The sequence below is a fragment of the Mesoplodon densirostris genome, chromosome X (assembly GCF_025265405.1).
Source record: "Mesoplodon densirostris isolate mMesDen1 chromosome X, mMesDen1 primary haplotype, whole genome shotgun sequence".
Taxonomy (NCBI): domain Eukaryota; kingdom Metazoa; phylum Chordata; class Mammalia; order Artiodactyla; family Ziphiidae; genus Mesoplodon; species Mesoplodon densirostris.
Genome location: NC_082681.1, coordinates 94,209,707 through 94,226,490, shown reverse-complemented (window position 1 = coordinate 94,226,490; position 16,784 = coordinate 94,209,707). Strand labels below are relative to the sequence as shown.

At 41.7% G+C, this 16,784-nt stretch overlaps 1 protein-coding gene and 1 pseudogene across 4 annotated transcripts in view; one reads left to right on the top strand and one right to left on the bottom strand.

Moving 5' to 3' along the window:
• Positions 1–1,608: 1,608 nt before the first annotated feature.
• LOC132481695 (cleavage and polyadenylation specificity factor subunit 1-like) lies at positions 1,609–7,452 on the bottom strand (annotated as a pseudogene).
• A 5,576-nt stretch (positions 7,453–13,028) lies between these two features.
• The window catches only part of CLCN5 (chloride voltage-gated channel 5), a 153,984-nt gene continuing 150,228 nt past the window's right edge, over positions 13,029–16,784 (top strand). For 3 of the 4 annotated variants that reach the window (XM_060086779.1, XM_060086778.1, XM_060086776.1), the window contains exons 1-2: positions 13,029–13,266; positions 15,361–15,517. In XM_060086779.1, the coding sequence (XP_059942762.1) occupies positions 15,502–15,517 (16 nt within the window). In that variant the 5' untranslated portion in view covers positions 13,029–13,266; positions 15,361–15,501. Of the gene's footprint in view, positions 13,267–13,879; positions 13,997–15,360; positions 15,518–16,784 lie in introns of all 4 variants that reach the window. The other variant, XM_060086777.1, reaches the window with a different exon arrangement.

Genomic DNA, 16,784 nt, shown 5'->3' with positions numbered 1-16,784 from the left:
TCTTCAGCAAAATCCTCTATATTCTTTCCCAGTTTGCTGAATGCTTCCCTCACCTTCTTAATCTGAATGAAATCTAGATCTACCCAAGGACGTTACAGCCCTCTCGAGCAGTGGTTACTTTTATTGCCACAGCTTGAGGTCCCTCACTGCTATTTTCAAGTCATTCTCCCTTTCTCCTCCCTAAAAAATCCCCATCTTTGACTTTCTGGCACAGAGTATGTTAAATATATTATATATGCTATATAACATTTTAGTTTCTGTCTCACTGTAACTCTCTGCAGTTAATCCTGTCTTAATTCTTTGTGATTTCAATATCACAATACCTGATCCTTCTAACACCCTAGCCTCTCAGTCCCTTGAAATCCTCTCTTCCAGTTTTCTCCTCCACCTAATTGCAGTCTCTTGCCTCCATTTTGTCATTACCAATGACTCCTAGCCCTCTCCTATATCACTGGAGCTGAACATGGCTGGAGAAAAACACAAAATGACACTCTTGCTTTAAATTCAAGACCACGAACCTCAAGTGGGCACTTAATGTTGCCAGGAAATCACATAATATTATCCTAGTCCATTTACTCTCCCTGTTTCCTAGACAACTATTTCATACCTTCTCCCTTTAAACCTCTAACATCTCCGCACCCGTCCTCACTCTCAGCTCATGACCTTGCTTCCAATTTCACTGAGAAAACAGAGGCAATCAGAAAACAGAGCTCACAAATTTCTACCACTGCATCTACTTACCTACCTAAATCTATGTATATATTCTACCCTTTCTCCTATGACTATGGATGAACTTTCCCTGCTCTTAGCTGAGGCCAACCCCTCCACTCCTCTTTTAGCAATTTTCTCCTCCCTTGCCCCTCAAGCATAATTTTTTCCCTTCTATAGGGTCTTTCCCATTAGCTTCAACCATGCTGTTATTGCTCCCATTAAAAAATTTTAAACGTCTTCTGTTGAGCCACTTCCCTCAAGTGTTCTCTACCCACTTGATTTCTCTGTTCCCCTTTACAGCAAAATTCCTCATTAGAATTGTCTATACTCAATGTCTACAATTCCTCTTTTACCATTCTTTAAAAAAACTTTTAATTTTGAAATAATTATAGATTCACAGGAAGTTGTGAAAATACTATGGAGGTCCTTTGTAAACTTCACCCAGATTTCCCCCAGAGTTACATGTTACAAACTATAGTATAATATCCAGTCCAGGAAATTGACAGTGGTACAAGTGTGTGAATACTTCTATGCCATTTTTATCACATGTGTAGATTTGTGTAGCCACCACTGCAATCAAGATACAGAACTGTTTCATCACCATGGAGATCTCCTTCATGCTATTCCTTTCTAGTCACTCCCCTCCCTTCACTATTCCTCATCCATGGCAACCACTAATTTATTCTCCATCTCTACAATTTTCTCGTTTTGAAAATCTGAAGTAAATGGAATCCTATAATATGTGACCTTTTGAGATTGCTTTTTTACACTCACCATCCTTGAGATCCATTTAAGTTATTGCATGTATCAATCATTCCCCGCTTACCCATTTCCCTGTGTTTTATACAAAAAAGTGGTAGAAAGCAGTGCATGAGGACGGTGGCAGCGTTCCTGGGTCTAGAAATGGGTGGTGATGCCATAGGTCTCAATCAGGTCATCCACGACAATGCCAGACATGGTGCTGACCTTGGCCAGCTCACAGTGCTCCACGGTTCTGAAGTGAAGACAGCGGTTGAGAAGCTGGGGCGAGGAAGGTCAACACCACGTTCTGTAGGACATAGTCCACATGCTGCATCCACCCGTTGCAGGACTTGTGGCCAGTGCAGGTGTGGCAGCACAGTGGTCAGCCTGTTTTGCAGCTTCAGCAGCTGCTGAAGCCCGATGCCACTATCCAGTGTGACAAACCACGTGAAATGTTTGTTCTCCCACACTACTGACTTTTTGCTGGGCCCCTAGGTGACCCTCCACCTGGGGTCCTCCAGATCGTGTTCACTTGGGTGCCCACGTGGACGTCTGCCCACTGCAGCAGGCATATGCCCCCAGAACTCTCCTTGGCTTTCAGCAGGTACAGGTAGACCATGAGCTTGCGGTCTTGGACAGACACGCTGAAGCCCAGCTGAGCATTGTCCACCATGAGGTCCACGTTGTACACCTTGAGGGGTCTTGTCATCCCAGAATGTGAGGCTTAGAGTCTTGCTGTCCTACTGGTAGCATAGCAGTGAGATGCTCTTCGGGACAGCCATGGCCAAGATGAAATGCTTCACACTGATTACCTGGTGGAAGTACAGTTGGGCGCTAATGAAGACCATGCCCCTCAGCTTGCTGGCCCACAGGCTCCACAGGAAGCTCTTCTGGCTGATGGCTGATACCAGATGGCAGTTGCAGTGACACAGGGTGGTCACAGGCCTCTTCTGTTCCGTCTCATATAGCACCTTGAGCTTGTTCTTGGTTATATGCTAAGTATATGTTTAGTTTATTAAGAAAATGCTAAACTGTTTTCCAGAGTGGCTGTACCATTTTACATCCCCACCAGAAATTTATGAAACATCCAGTTTCTCCACATCCTTGCCAGCAGTTAGTATTATCACTGTTTTTTTTTTTAGCTTAGCAGTTCTAGGAAGTGTCTAGTGATATCTCACCATAGTCTTAATTTGCATTTCCTTAAATGCTAGTGACATTGAACATCTTTTTAGGTGTTTATTTCCTTCCATTTATCCTCTTCAGTGAAATGCTTCTTCGTGTTTTTTGTTCATTTTCTAGTTGGATTATTTGTTTTATTTTACTGTTCAATTTCAAGTGTTCTTTATATATTCAGTTCTTTTAGCCCTTGAAAAATGTTGTGCCATTTCATTCTGGCTTCCATGGTTTCTGATGAGAACCATGCCTTCATTCAAATAGTTCCCCTCCCCCTAAGTAAGGTGTCAATTCTCACTTGGTGCTTTCAAGATTTTTTTCTTTGCCTTTAGTTTTCAAAAGTTTGATTATGATGTATCTTGGTGTGGATTTCTTTGCATTTACTCTGTTTGTGATTTGCTCAGCCATTGGATCTGTAGGTTCATGTCTTTTCCCAAATTTTGGAAAATTTCAGTCATTGTATTTTCCAGTTCTAAAATTTCCATTTGGCAGTCCCTATCAAAATACCCATGACATTTTGAGAAATCAATCTTGGGAAAAAAGAACAAATCTGGAGGTATAACTGTCCCAGACCTCAGATTATAGTACAAAGCTGCAGTAATCAAAACAGTGTGGTACTGGCACAAAAACAGACACATAGCTTGATAGAACAGAATAGAGATCCCAGAAATAAAACCACACACCTATGGTCAACTAATCCATGACAAAGGAGGCAAGAATATACAATGGAGAAAAGACAGTCTCTTCAACAAGTGGTCCTGGGAAAACTGGACAGCTATGTGTAAAACAGCAAGAACATGTGCTCACATTATATACAAAAATAAACTCAAAATGGTTTAAAGACCTAAATGTAAGAATGGAATCCATAAAATGCCTAGAAGAAAACATAGGCAGAACATTCTTTGACATAAACCGTAGCAATATTTTTTTAGATCAGTCTCCTAGGGCAAAAGAAATAAGAACAAAAATAAATAAATGGGACCTAATTAAACTTAAAATCTTTTGCACAGCAAAGGAAACCATTAACAAAACAAAAAGACAACATACTGAATGAGAGAAAATATTTGCAAATGATGTGACCGACAAGGGGTTAATATACAAAATATACAAACAGCTCATACAACTCAATATAAAACAAACAATCCAATAAAAAAATGGGCAGGGCTTCCCTGGTGGCGCAGTGGTTGAGAGTCCACCTGCCGATGCCGGGGACACGGGTTCATGTTCCGGTCCGGGAAGATCCACATGCCGTGGAGCGGCTGGGCCCGTGAGCCATGGCCTCTGAGCCTGCGCGTCCGGAGCCTGTACTCTGCAACAGGAGAGGCCACAACAGTGAGAGGCCCGCGTACCGCAAAAAAAAAAAAAAAAAAAAAAAAAAAAAAAAGGGCAGAAGACCTGAATAGAAATTTTCCAAAAAAGACAAACAGATGGCTAACAGGCACATGAAAAATTGCTAATTGTTAGAGAAATGCAAATCAAAACAACAATGAGATGTCACCTCACACCTGTCAGAATGGCTATCATCAAAAAGTCTTCAAATAAGAAATGTTGGAGAAGATATGGAGAAAAGGGAACTCTTATATACTGTTGGTGGGAATGTAAATTGTTGTAGCCACTATGGAAAACAGTATGGAGGTTCCTCAAAAAATTCAAAATAGAACTACCATATGATCCAGCAATTCCATTTCTGGGTATATATCCAGGAAAAAATGAAAATACTAATTAGAAAGGATACATGCACCCCAATGTTCATAGAAGCCCTGTTTACAATATCCAAGACGTGGAAGCAACCCAAGTGCCCATCAACAGATGATTGGATTAAGAAGATGTGGCGTGCGTGCGTGTACTGTAATATTACTCAGCCGTAAGAAAGAGTGAAATTCTGCCATGTGCAGCAATGTGAATGGACCTAGAGAATATTATGCTTACTGAAATAAGTCAGACAGAGAAAGACAAACACTGTATAATATCACTTATATGTGGAATCTAAAAAAATACAAATGCATGTCTATGCAAAACAGGAACAGACTCACAGCTATAGAAAACAAACTTGTGGCTAGTAAAGGGAAGAGGGACGAGGGGAGTGACAAATTAGGGGTATGGGATTAACAGACACAAACTACTATTTATAAAATAGATAAGCAAGAAGGATATACTGTATAGCACGGGGAGTTACAGCCATTATCTTGTAATAGCCTATAATGAAGTATAATCTGCAAAAATACTGAATCACTATGCTGTATACATGAAACTAATATAATATTGTAAATCAACTATATTTCAATTAAAAAAACTGTACTAAGGATAAAATTTCCATTTGGTTCTCCTTTATGTCATCTATTTCTTTGCTGAGACTTTGTTTTTTCATTCACTTCAAACCTGTTCAGAACTGCTCTTTGAAGCACTTTTATGTTGAATGTTTTAAAATCCTTGTCATATAATTCCAACATCTGTGTGACATAGGTCTTGGTATCTGTTGGTTGATTTTACTTATTTGAGATTTTCCTGTTTCTTGTTATGAAAAGTTATTTTCATTTGTATCCTGGACATTTTTGACATTATGTGATGGGACTCTGGATCTTACTTAAATCATCTGTTGAGCTGACCTCCTCTGATACCATGCCAGAAAGGGGATGCGTCCTTGTTACTACCAGTTAGAGGTGAAAGACCATATTTCCTACCTTGTTTTCACTGTGAGGCAGGAGAGGCACCTGTTACTATTGGGAAGGAGTAAAAAGAGAAAGACAAGAAGGGCACAGTTTACTGATCCCATTCTTAGCAGAGAGCAACGTTCTCTTCTCAGAGCCATGTTCTTTACTCCACCAGTAGATGGCGCACATTTCCACGTGACTAGATTACAGAGCGCGTCCTTCAATGGGGCCCTTCTAAACCGAGCCTGATTTTAATAATAACCATTCTTTCTGAACTATGTACCTGGCTATTTACATTCACCATTTAGTTCTTAGCGCAGCGTCGTGGAGAAGCTATCATTATCCCCACTTTAGAGATAAGGAGTCAGGCTCAGAGGTAAAATCTCTTGCTCAAGCCTGGATTCCAAACTACCTCTCTGATTCCAGAATCTCTGTGCTTTCCATCACACCATCACGCCAAGCGGTCTTTTGGAAAGCCTAAGGCAAGTTTTTCTAATTGGTGGAATTCTTGGGAGGCTCTCTTTGACTGGAGGGCTTTCTTAGTGCAGCTGCCGCAAAATGCAATAGGAGTCAGAGACTAATTTGGGCTGTTTCAGACCAGGCAAATCATTTAATCTGCATGCCTCATCTTCCTCTTCTGTCAAGTGGGAATGATAAAATCTGCTCCACTTAATTCCGAAGGTCGTGTTATACTAGAATCGGGAGAGAGATGTGAAAACACTCTGCAAAATAGGAAACACTGGAAGAATGATGTATTCAACTGTTTATTGCTGGTCTATGACAAGAAATTGAGAGTAAATGTTTCAAAACCTTAACAGAAAATTGACAGAGTAATTTTATGTCTGTTGAATATAATCAGAAAAGAATTGGGCTTGTATTTCTCTTTCATTTTGATTTCATTTTTCTAGTCATTCATTTTTATTGTATTATATAAAAGTATGGGTACACAATGGATTTGGGGGAATGTGGTCCTTCACCACAAATGGTTTGAAAAGCTCTGCTGTGATGAATATAAAGGGAATATAGGACATGGACCGTGTCTTCAAGGAGCTCTCACCGTAGTAGGTGAAAAGGCATCACAGTGGTTCTGAGAAAACACCACCACTACTCTGTGGGCTTGCACTGCTGCATGGAAAAGAAGGCAATACAGATCTGGATGGAATACAGAGTAGAGACCTGCACATCCTCAAAACCACTCTCTAAATGAACTCTCTTATTTGCGCCCTTAGAGCTTAGCAGCTCTAATCTAAATAGAATTGGACTTCTCTCAAATAGAGGGCAACCTGATGTGGGATTTTTACAAAGTAAAATTTCTCATGAAAACCATCTGTCAAAAATTCTGCTGGGCCCAATTAGAGAACTATAAAGACTGAGGTTTTGCACAACATAGACTTTCTAGTATATGCTCACAGGCTAACAGGATCTTTCTTTAGCTGACACTAAGGCAGGAAGCTGACCAACTTGCTCTTCAATCTAAATATCATCCATGACAGGTTATTCAAAAATTTTTCTATATTACTTTTTAAGATACATATTTGAATAGGTAATACACTTCCATGGCACAAAATTGAGAAAGTACACAGTTCCACACCTTCCTTTTTTTCATAGAATTTTACATATAAGTACATAAAGAGCATAAAAAATAGATAACAAGGATCTACTGTAGAGCACAAGGAACTATACTCAATATTTCTTAATAACCTATAAAGGAAAAGAATCTGAAAAAGAATAATATATATATATATATATATATATATATATAACTGAATCACTGTGCTATACAGCTATACACCTGAAACTAACACAACATCGTACAAAAAAGTTAAAAATTACATTATTTATTTGATCAATCCTCTTCTGATGGAGATCTTGTCGTTTTTAATTTTTATTTTTACAAACAATTGCACACAATAGTTTACACCTATGCAAACATAACTGAAGGAGAGATTCTTAGGAATGGAATTTGGGGATCAAAGTCTCATCTATTTGAAATTTTTATTGCTATTGCAAAGTTGCCCTCAATTGACTAATTGCACTCCTACCAGCAATTTATGAGAGGACTCCTCCCACCTCCAGCTTTGTCAACACAGTATATTACCAACATTTTTATGCTTTACTGAGGGTAACTCACTGTGGTTTTCATTAGTGCTTCTCCAGTCATGAGGTTAGCTACCATTATGTCCTAGAAACCATTTGTTAATTTTGATACTCAGCTCTCTAGGTACAAGGTGATTGTTTTTTGTTTTTTATTTTTTAATTAATTAATTAATTAATTTATTTTTGGCTGCGTTGGGTCTTCGTTGCTGCACACAGGCTTTCTCTAGTTGCAGTGAGTGGGGGCTACTCTTCATTGTGGTGTGCGGGCTTCTCATTGTGGTGGCTTCTCGTGTTGCAGAGCATGGGCTCTAGGCGCGTGGGCTTCAGTAGTTGTGGCACGCAGGATCAGTAGCTGTGCTGCATGGGCTTAGTTGCTCCGTGGCATGTGGGATCTTCCTGGACCAGGGCTCAAACCCGTGTCCCCTGCATTGGCAGACGGATTCTTAACCACTGCACCACCAGGGAAGTCCAGTACAAGGTGACTGCAAATGATCCTAGATCACTCTATTTTCAGACTTAACCTACTGTCTTGAGAGATCCCCTGAGCTAGAGAACTTTGTTCATTTCCTTTTATTCTGCCCCATTTTTCTAGAACTATTCCAGGCATTCCTTGGGCACCCCAGATATTTTATTTTATTTATGCATGGTATTTTATTTTATTTTATTTTATTTTTATTATTATTTTTTTTGCGGTACGCGGGCCTCTCACTGTCATGGCCTCTCCCCTTGCGGAGCACAGGCTCCGGACACGCAGGCTCTGCGGCCATGGTGCACGGGCCCAGCCACTCCGCGGCATGTGGGATCTTCCCGGACCAGGGCACGAACCCGTGTCCCCTGCATCGGCAGGCGGACTCTCAACCACTGCGCCACCAGGGAAGCCCTATTTTATTTTTTAATTGAAGTATAGTTGATTTACAATGTTGTGTTAGTTTCTGGAGTACAGCAAAGTGATTCAGTTATACATACATACATATATTTCATATTCTTTTCCATTATAGGTTATTACAAGATATTGAATATAGTTCCCTGTGCTATGCAGTAGGACCTTGTTGTTTATCTATTTTATATATAGTAGCCTGTACCACTTATTTTATTTTAAAGCTAGTATCCCTAGGGGCTAACACAGTGCCTGGCACAATAGTAAAGACTCGAACAAAATGTGGAACAAATAAAGAACAATACCAGAAACATTCACTTACTACTTTACATGGCTATGTACTCATGTAACTATTTCACTCTGGATTTGCAATGACAATTTCAAAATTAAAGATAAAGCTTCTTTACTATTTACAATAGCCAAAACATGGAAGCAACCTAAATGTCCATCAACAGATGAACGGATAAAGAGGATGTGGTATGTGTGTACACACACACACACACACACACACACACACACACACACACTGGAATATTACTCAGCCATAAAAAAGAATAAAATAGTGCCATCTGCAGCAACATGGATGGACCTAGAGATTATCCTATTAAGTGAAGTAAGTCAGGCAGAGAAAGACAAATATTATATGATACCACTTATATGTGGAATCTAAAAAATGATACACATGAATTTATTTACAAAACAGAAAAAAGACTCACAGACATAGATAACAAACTTATGGTTAACAAAGGGGAAAGGGGGGGAGAGATAAATTAGGAGTTTGGGATTAACATATACACACTACTATATATAAAATAAACAACAAGGACCTACTGCATAGCACAGGGAACTATATTCAACATCTTGTAATACTCCCTAATGGAAAAGAATCTGAAACATAATATACATATATATATATATATATATATATATATATATATATATATATCTGAATCACTTTGCTGTTCACCTGAAACTAACACAACATTGTAAATTAACTGTACCTCAATTTAAAAAAATGGTTAAAAAAGATAAAGCTGCTTTAGATATGACAGTTTAGGTGCCACTGTGACCTATTGCTCTAAAGGTTTTTCTTTTGTAAAATTAACTCTAAAATGCTACATTTTATTATACAGAGAAATCCACTGGTTTTTTTTTGTTTGTTTGTTTGTTTGGTTTTTTCTGCAGTACGCTGGCCTCTCACTGTTGTGGCCTTTCCCGGACCAGGGCACGAACCCATAGTCGCCTGCATCGGCAGGCGGACTCTTAACCACTGCGCCACCAGGGAAGCCCTCCACTGTTTTATTGTATCTTTATAATGAACTTTTAAGATCACATTGTGTTTACTGTTTACTTTGTAAGACCTGAAATGGCTCTTGACCAAAAGTCTGCTGACCACTGTGGGGGGTTGGGTGGGAACAATTTTTCAAGTTTTTCCAAGGATGGGGGAGGAGAACAGAGGGTCTCATTTATGTTGATCTATCTACACTCTTTTGGCCAGATCCACTTGTGACCGTGTACACACACTTGTGGGGCACCTGGCTAAGGTTCTCATGGGGAAGAGAACAGAGTTAACAGAATCCATACCTCCTGATTAAATTATTAACTTTGCCTCATTAGCACCACACTCTAACCATTTCACTTGGGAAGGTATTGTTGTATAGGCACTTATTACTCACCACATAAATAACTCCTGCAAAACTTGTGGATCCAAAGGAGCCTTATTAATCATCATCACCATTAATAGTAATACTAGCTCACATTTATTGAGCACTTAACCTTTTCCAACTATTTAAAATCTATTAATACATTTTATCCTATTATTCATATTACAGATAAGAAACCTGAAGGAGAGTGAAACTTGAACGACGTGACACAGCTAATAAGTGTCTGAGTCTGGTTGGTTCTGAGCCCAGGCAGTCTGGCTCCAGAGTCCATTCACGTAACTGGTTTTGTTTTGCAATTCGCAAAAGATAGAATGTTCTTTTATGAAGTGTGCTCCTAAAACAGAAGCCCTCCGAGCTGTCAGCGGTCAGTGGCGACACCACGTGGTCATCTCGCTGTACTGCAGTCCTCATACTCTCCATAAATCACTCCTGCCCAAGCTCTCCCAAATAAACCCCTATTCCAAGTAAAGCCAGTATTTTCTCGCTCTACAGTGGGGACTTCCAAACAGATTGCCATCCTGCAACCATCTTTTTCTTGTCTCATATGGAAATGCATCTTTTCCAAGCTTAGCTTGTATTTTGCATCTCATTTCTATTTCATGTATTTTACTCCACTATTTATCCCCTCCTTTTCTAGCCTCTTCAATTTCTGTTTCACTAGTGTCTCTTCCTGCTCAACCTACAGGTAAGCTCTGGTTTCTCCTATCCTGCAATGACAAAAACCAAGCAACCAACCAACCTCTCCTTGAACAATTACTCCAAATTCACCTTCTTTTTTTTTTTTTTTTTTTTTTTTTTTTTTTTGCGGTATGCGGGCCTCTCACTGTTGTGGCCTCCCCCGTTGCGGAGCACAGGCTCCGGACGCGCAGGCTCAGCGGCCATGGCTCACGGGCCCAGCCGCTCCGCGGCATATGGGATCCTCCCAGACCGGGGCACGAACCCGTATCCCCTGCATCGGCAGGCGGACTCTCAACCACTTGCGCCACCAGGGAGGCCCCAAATTCACCTTCTTAAAGAAGAGTGACAGATATTAACTAGACTTATTGTGGTAATCATAGCGAGTCAGCACACCTGAAACTAATATAATGTTATATGTCAATTATTCCTCAACTACAAAAAAAAGAAGCGTCCCAATAAAGGGATTACCTTGCTCAAAAACCTGCTTTTTCAATCACTTTATGAATTAAGTACAAATTTCAGTCCAACGTTCAGAATTCTCCAAAATTGGGCCTCAATTTACCTTCTGGTTACATCGCCTACAACTTCCATACACTTCTTCACCCTAAGCTTCAACCATGGAGGACTACTCATAGGTCCTCATATGTGATTTCTTGCCTTTGTACAAGGTGTTACCTCCGCTTGCATTTACCATCATCAGAGGACTCAGCACAACCTGCCCTGATTCTTTCTAGTCGCTTGTGGCTATCCCCCACCCATGCACCCACCCACCTATATACTGCCAGTGCCTGAAAGCAGAGAATAAATGTTCTCAGGTGAGAAAGTAAAAATTAGCTTGGACTGAGAAAGCAAAAACCTGGCTTTTCATCAGGCTGGAATAACAGACACAAACAAAACCAGCTGTAAATTTAATGGGGAACAATATTTCTCCCAAAGACATGCTGCAGCTGTAAGAGGATAACAGTTGCCTTATCTGAGTGACTACCATGTTTTTTACTCACTGAGAAACTTTGTTTTCTACAGTCATAGACTATCAGGAACTTTGCTGCTTGAAATCATATCAGTGAGAATAAGACATCCCACCTTTGTCTGGAGTACATACGTTTCTTGTATCCAGAGAGGCAGCCTCAATTTCCAATCCAGGTGCAGAGCTTCAGATAAGGAGTATCTGGACACAACATTCCACATCTATCTTTACTTTGTGGTTCCCAAGGAAACAGGACTCTGGGTTCACTTCGAAGTCCAGACCTGATGTTGACCCCTTCACACAGCCCTGCTTTGAGCTTACTAAAACAATGCTTCATTTAAAATTCACTTAAACTCCACCCTTCCCCCCAACACCATAGTGACTTTTTCTTTGTTTGGTAAGATGTCCCATGGTTTCTCTGGTGTGCTGTCTCCCTTGCTGCAATAGGTCCAAAAGCCGGACTTTTTCGATTATGGATTTGTCCTTGGTGGCCTAGTGCTGACTGGTCTAGGATACAGGTTTTGTATCTCACACCACTTAGCTTGCCCAAAGCAGGCGTTCAAAATTGTTCACTACAGTGGACTCTGAATTAGCGTCCTGGGGTTCTACTTAGATTACCTGGATTGATTATATAAATTCTAGTCTCAGTTCTGCCAGTAAATAATTAGCTGGATCATGTTAAGTAGGTCAACAAACCCCAAGGGCCTGTTTTCTCTTTTGTAAAATGAGGGGCTGTTTCTTCCAAACCTAGGCCAAAGGGCTTTGGAGTCAGGTAGACCTAGGTTGGAGTCCCAGTTCTACCCCTTACCAGTCCGGTAATTTTTGCTTTCCTGAGCCTCTGTTTTGTAATTATTAAAATGGAGACAATACCAAAAACCGCAGTGTAGATTTTCCAGCGTTACTATGAGGATCGAGTTGGCTGTTAGAAGCATCACTACATTTGATCACTATTCATACTACCACTATTATGTGAGCTCGGAAAACCTTTCTGTGCCTCTGTTTTCTTATGAATAAAAGTGGAGAAATAATAGTACGTACCCCAGTGGGGTTATTGTGCATGTTAAATGAGATGAAAAAAGTAAAGGGCTTAGAACAGTGCCCGGCATATAATTAGAGGCTCAAAATACGTGAGCTAATGTAATTAGTATTAGATTTCTACCACTAACTATTCTGTGGGCCAGAAGCTCAGGGTAAACAGTTTTGTTTTAAGAACAAAACCAAAAAACCATACCGTAGGCTCGAAAGAGTGAAACATAAAGGAGCATTTCTTTTTCAAAAGCAATTGACACGCCCAGCACTGGGTTAGGACCCGCCCAGTCCTCATTAAATATGGCAGCGAGCAGGGCCGACTTATTGCGGCTGCGCACGCGGAAACTCCTCTGAGCACCGCCTTCTCCGCGGCTCTCCCCGCCCTGCTGCCTCCTGGGCGGGCATCACCTCCTCCGCGCCTCGGCAGAGGTGTGGGGAGAGGGCTGGACGGGGCGCGCACGCGCAGGCGGCGGCCGTGCTTGGCCGATCCTTGCGAGGCGTCTGTCACATGAGCCGCGCGCCTGCTCCGCTCCCCCTCCTCCCGGCTGGGCTGTGAATGAAGCTCTGCAGGCTACGTGGGGCGCTAGCTCAACTTAGTGTCCTGGACGCCAGAGCTGACTGAGCGCTCGGCCCGCCGGCGGCGGGCACGGACTCTGCCGCTCCGGACCTCGGCGACAGGTAAAGACAAATGGGTTGTTTCTACCCCAGCAGGTCCTTGGCGGGCCGCTGGCCCCCGGCCCACCCCCGGAGCACCCCCTTGGGCTCAGCGACACAGGGGAAGCGCTCCCCCGCTGGCTTCGTCCCCAGGAGATGGGGGTTCCCCGTGCCCGGCCGCTGCCGCTTGGCACTCGGAGGAGTTAGACCGGCCAGTTCTAGCCAGTGCAGGGCGGCATCTTCCAGGGAGCCCAGCCCTATTCTCCGAGCCAGGGTCCCTGCGCTGTCCCAGTGAAGTTTCCTAGCGGAGCCGCGCCAAGCCCGCCCCGCTTTTGAATGGGGGAGGTTAGCTGCAGGCGTCCCCTTTCCAGGACTGAGGCAGGGTGGCTTTGGTTGGTAAAGCCCTGTCGAGGCCCCGTTCTTATCCATCCTGCTTTGGACTGGCAGGTTTGTGTGGGTCGTAGCGAAGCCGAGTCCACACTCTCGGAAAAGTCGTTGCTGTGTTTTCCTTTTCCCACTTAACGCGGGGAGCTGGTTCTCTCTAGACTTTACAGGCTTGCGCTTGAGCGCCTTCACCCACCCCAAGGGGAAAACTTTACCTTCACATTGATGCGCGTGTACTTTATTAATATTTCAGAGCAAATCAGTTTCCAGGAGTGCCAAGTGAAGTTGTACGTGTGCCCATGTGATAACGTCAGTGTAAGCTACCCCGAATAAGTGAGGGAAATCCAGAAGTGTGGAGTACAAAAAGCCAGTAAGAATCTGCTTTATGAACGCTTCATACATTTATTAGCAACTACCCGGGTTTGACTACGGAGATGTTAAATTCTCCTCGTCCCAAGAGGCGCGGATTGGTACTATTTAACTGCGCGCTAAATAAGAGGGAAAAAAAAGGCAAACCAAAACAAACTGTCCTAGGTTCCAGATAAGTCATCGGAGCGCTTTTTCCTGGTGAATTCATCCTGGGACTTTGTGAGTTCCTAGTTTTCTTGGACTTTGCAAGCCTTTCTTTATCCAAAGCGTTGTCTTTTCTCTATCGGCTTTTTGGGATTAGTGTACACATTCACACTTTAGTCCTTTAAAAAAAGGTATTTAAAAAAGTCCAAAATGATGGCTCTCAAGTTCGTATTAGTCTTCAGTATGTATACGTTAGCGTTTTCACTTAAGGGGTGGAGGTGTTGCTTGTATGAAAGCTATGGAAATAGCAATCTGCTTTGAAGTTCCCCAGGTCAAAAAGGTGAGGACTTTTTCTTAGAAAAAGCAGATTGGCTTGTATGCTACGTAAGGAAGGCTTAATGAAGAACTTGTTTAAATGGACAAGAAAAGCGTTTAATATTTTCACCTTCTGAATCAAACGAAGTAGTCAGACCTTTCATTTTTTTCTCCCATTTCTAGCGCCTTTCATATCCTTCCAAGTAGTACTGTCCTAAGACTGAATTTGACATTTTAAAAATAGGAATTATCTGAATTAATTTGATTTTACTTAAATTAGCATTCTTTTTTTTTTTTACATTTTTCTTTTCCTTTGGTTCTTTTCTTTCCTGATTTTAAAAGCAGTCTGTGCTCTCTACAGGACATTGGCAAAATGTGGGAAAATATAATGAAGCGGAGAGGAAGCACCACGACCTCGAGGGCATCGCTCTTCAGTTTTTATTATGCCTTCTTTTCTTTTCCTATACGAGATCTGTTTTAAAACTTTTAGTCACAAAATGTCCTCTCCTTTCTACAAATTTTTTTGTTGTAGAGTTGGGTGTTTTGGGGAGGTTGGGGAGGGCATCAGATATTATGCTGTTCTTCATTCCCCAAAGTGTGGAACTTTGAGATAGGAGAGACACTTAATGGTTATCTCATCCAATCACCCATCCTTTGAGATTCTGAAACCCACTTACTGAAGATGCAGTGATTCATGCAGAATTGGACAGCACTCAAGGGCAATATTAACTGACTCTAGATCTCCCCGTTTTTTTTTTTCAGTGATACCTTGTCGCTTAGGTGGAAACTTAACACTGTCCATGTCTGCTTATCTTTGAAAGAGAGGTCCAGAGAGGGACAGGAGTTGATTTTCAAGGATTTGAATGTTTTTCATTTAGGTATTTGTTTTCCTGTTGATATTTTCAGGTTCTTGGCTTGAGCATCTTGCAGAAAACAAGACGACACAGCTGCTGTTCCATCTACATCCCAGTCGAGTCTCCCTACAAAACTGGGGGGTCCGGGAAACTCTGAGCCTGTGACCCCAGCGTGGGAGAGAATAGGATCAAGATGGCCACGTGGCAGGGTAAGAAGTTAGCACTTAGGCCTTCAACTGGTTTTTCCTCCTCTATTCTCTATCCCAGCCCAACCCTTCAAGCCAGTGGCAGGCAGCCAGGCAGCGGTTTCTTTAACTTAACCCTTTGTCTTCGCCAGGACAAAGCATATGGGTTTAAAAGGAGTTACTGCTAGCTGGAAGTTCAGATTATTTTAAAGTAGGGGTGGAGGGGTGTGTGTGTGGGGCGGGGGTAGGAGTAGCGGGAAAATGAAGTGCCAGGAGCATTTTCAAAGAACTCCCTTCATTTGAACATGTACTCGTGGGGGTTATAGGTGAAGAGATGGAGGATATTTTTTCATATTTCTGTTTTTTATTTGTTTCCAGCAAATTTCTATCATAAGGTTTTCAAAGGTGGGGGAGACAGATGTCAGCACCTCCTTGACTTCCTCTTCCCAGTAAAGACTTGAAAGCATATTTAGCGTTATAATGATTATATTTGGTGATAGAAGGGAAATGCCTGTTTTAATATTATGGAACAACTTGAGAGCAAAGCTCAGTGATGTCTTGCCTGATAGACTATAGCTCTTGTGAACCTGTGAATTCTTACCACATATAAAGTTACTTTTGTTTTTTTTTTTTTTTTGGTGGGGTTGGAGATGGTGCCCTTTGGGAGAGTATCAGAATCTCCAGGGGTGTGTGGGATTTTTATGTTTATCAGAAGGGAATATGGGTTTAAGAAATGGTAGACAAACACTACCCAAATTGTTCTGTGACCCACAAAAGGTTAAGGGCCACTTATATGCAGTAGAATGAAAGGAGCTTGAATGTCCATAAATATTCAATAGGTAGGTTTGTTGGTGGGCTAATGTATCTTTTAAAACTGTCTCCTGTTGGTTACAGCCATAACAAGAATTTTTGATGTGGGAGGGTTGTCAATTTAAAGATACTTTTTTTGACGTGAGATTCGGCCTGTATCCCTGCTTTGACTCACACAATGGGCATTTATCAGGAGGAGTTTGAATATTCTTGTTTAAATCCTGAGACATTCTTTCATTCAACAAGTAGAATACAGAGATGAGTAAGATGCAGAACCCTAGAGGGTTCCTTGTCTTACGGGGGAGACAAACATACAAACAAATAATTGTGTCAGGTTGAGTAAGTGTTATAATAGGGAGAGATGCGAAATGCGCTGGACATCCAGAGAAAAGCATGATGAACTGTGAGTTTTGAGCTGGGCTAAAAAAAAATGAGTGGGAGTTTGCCAGATGGGCAACTGAGAGAATTGCATTCTGGGCAG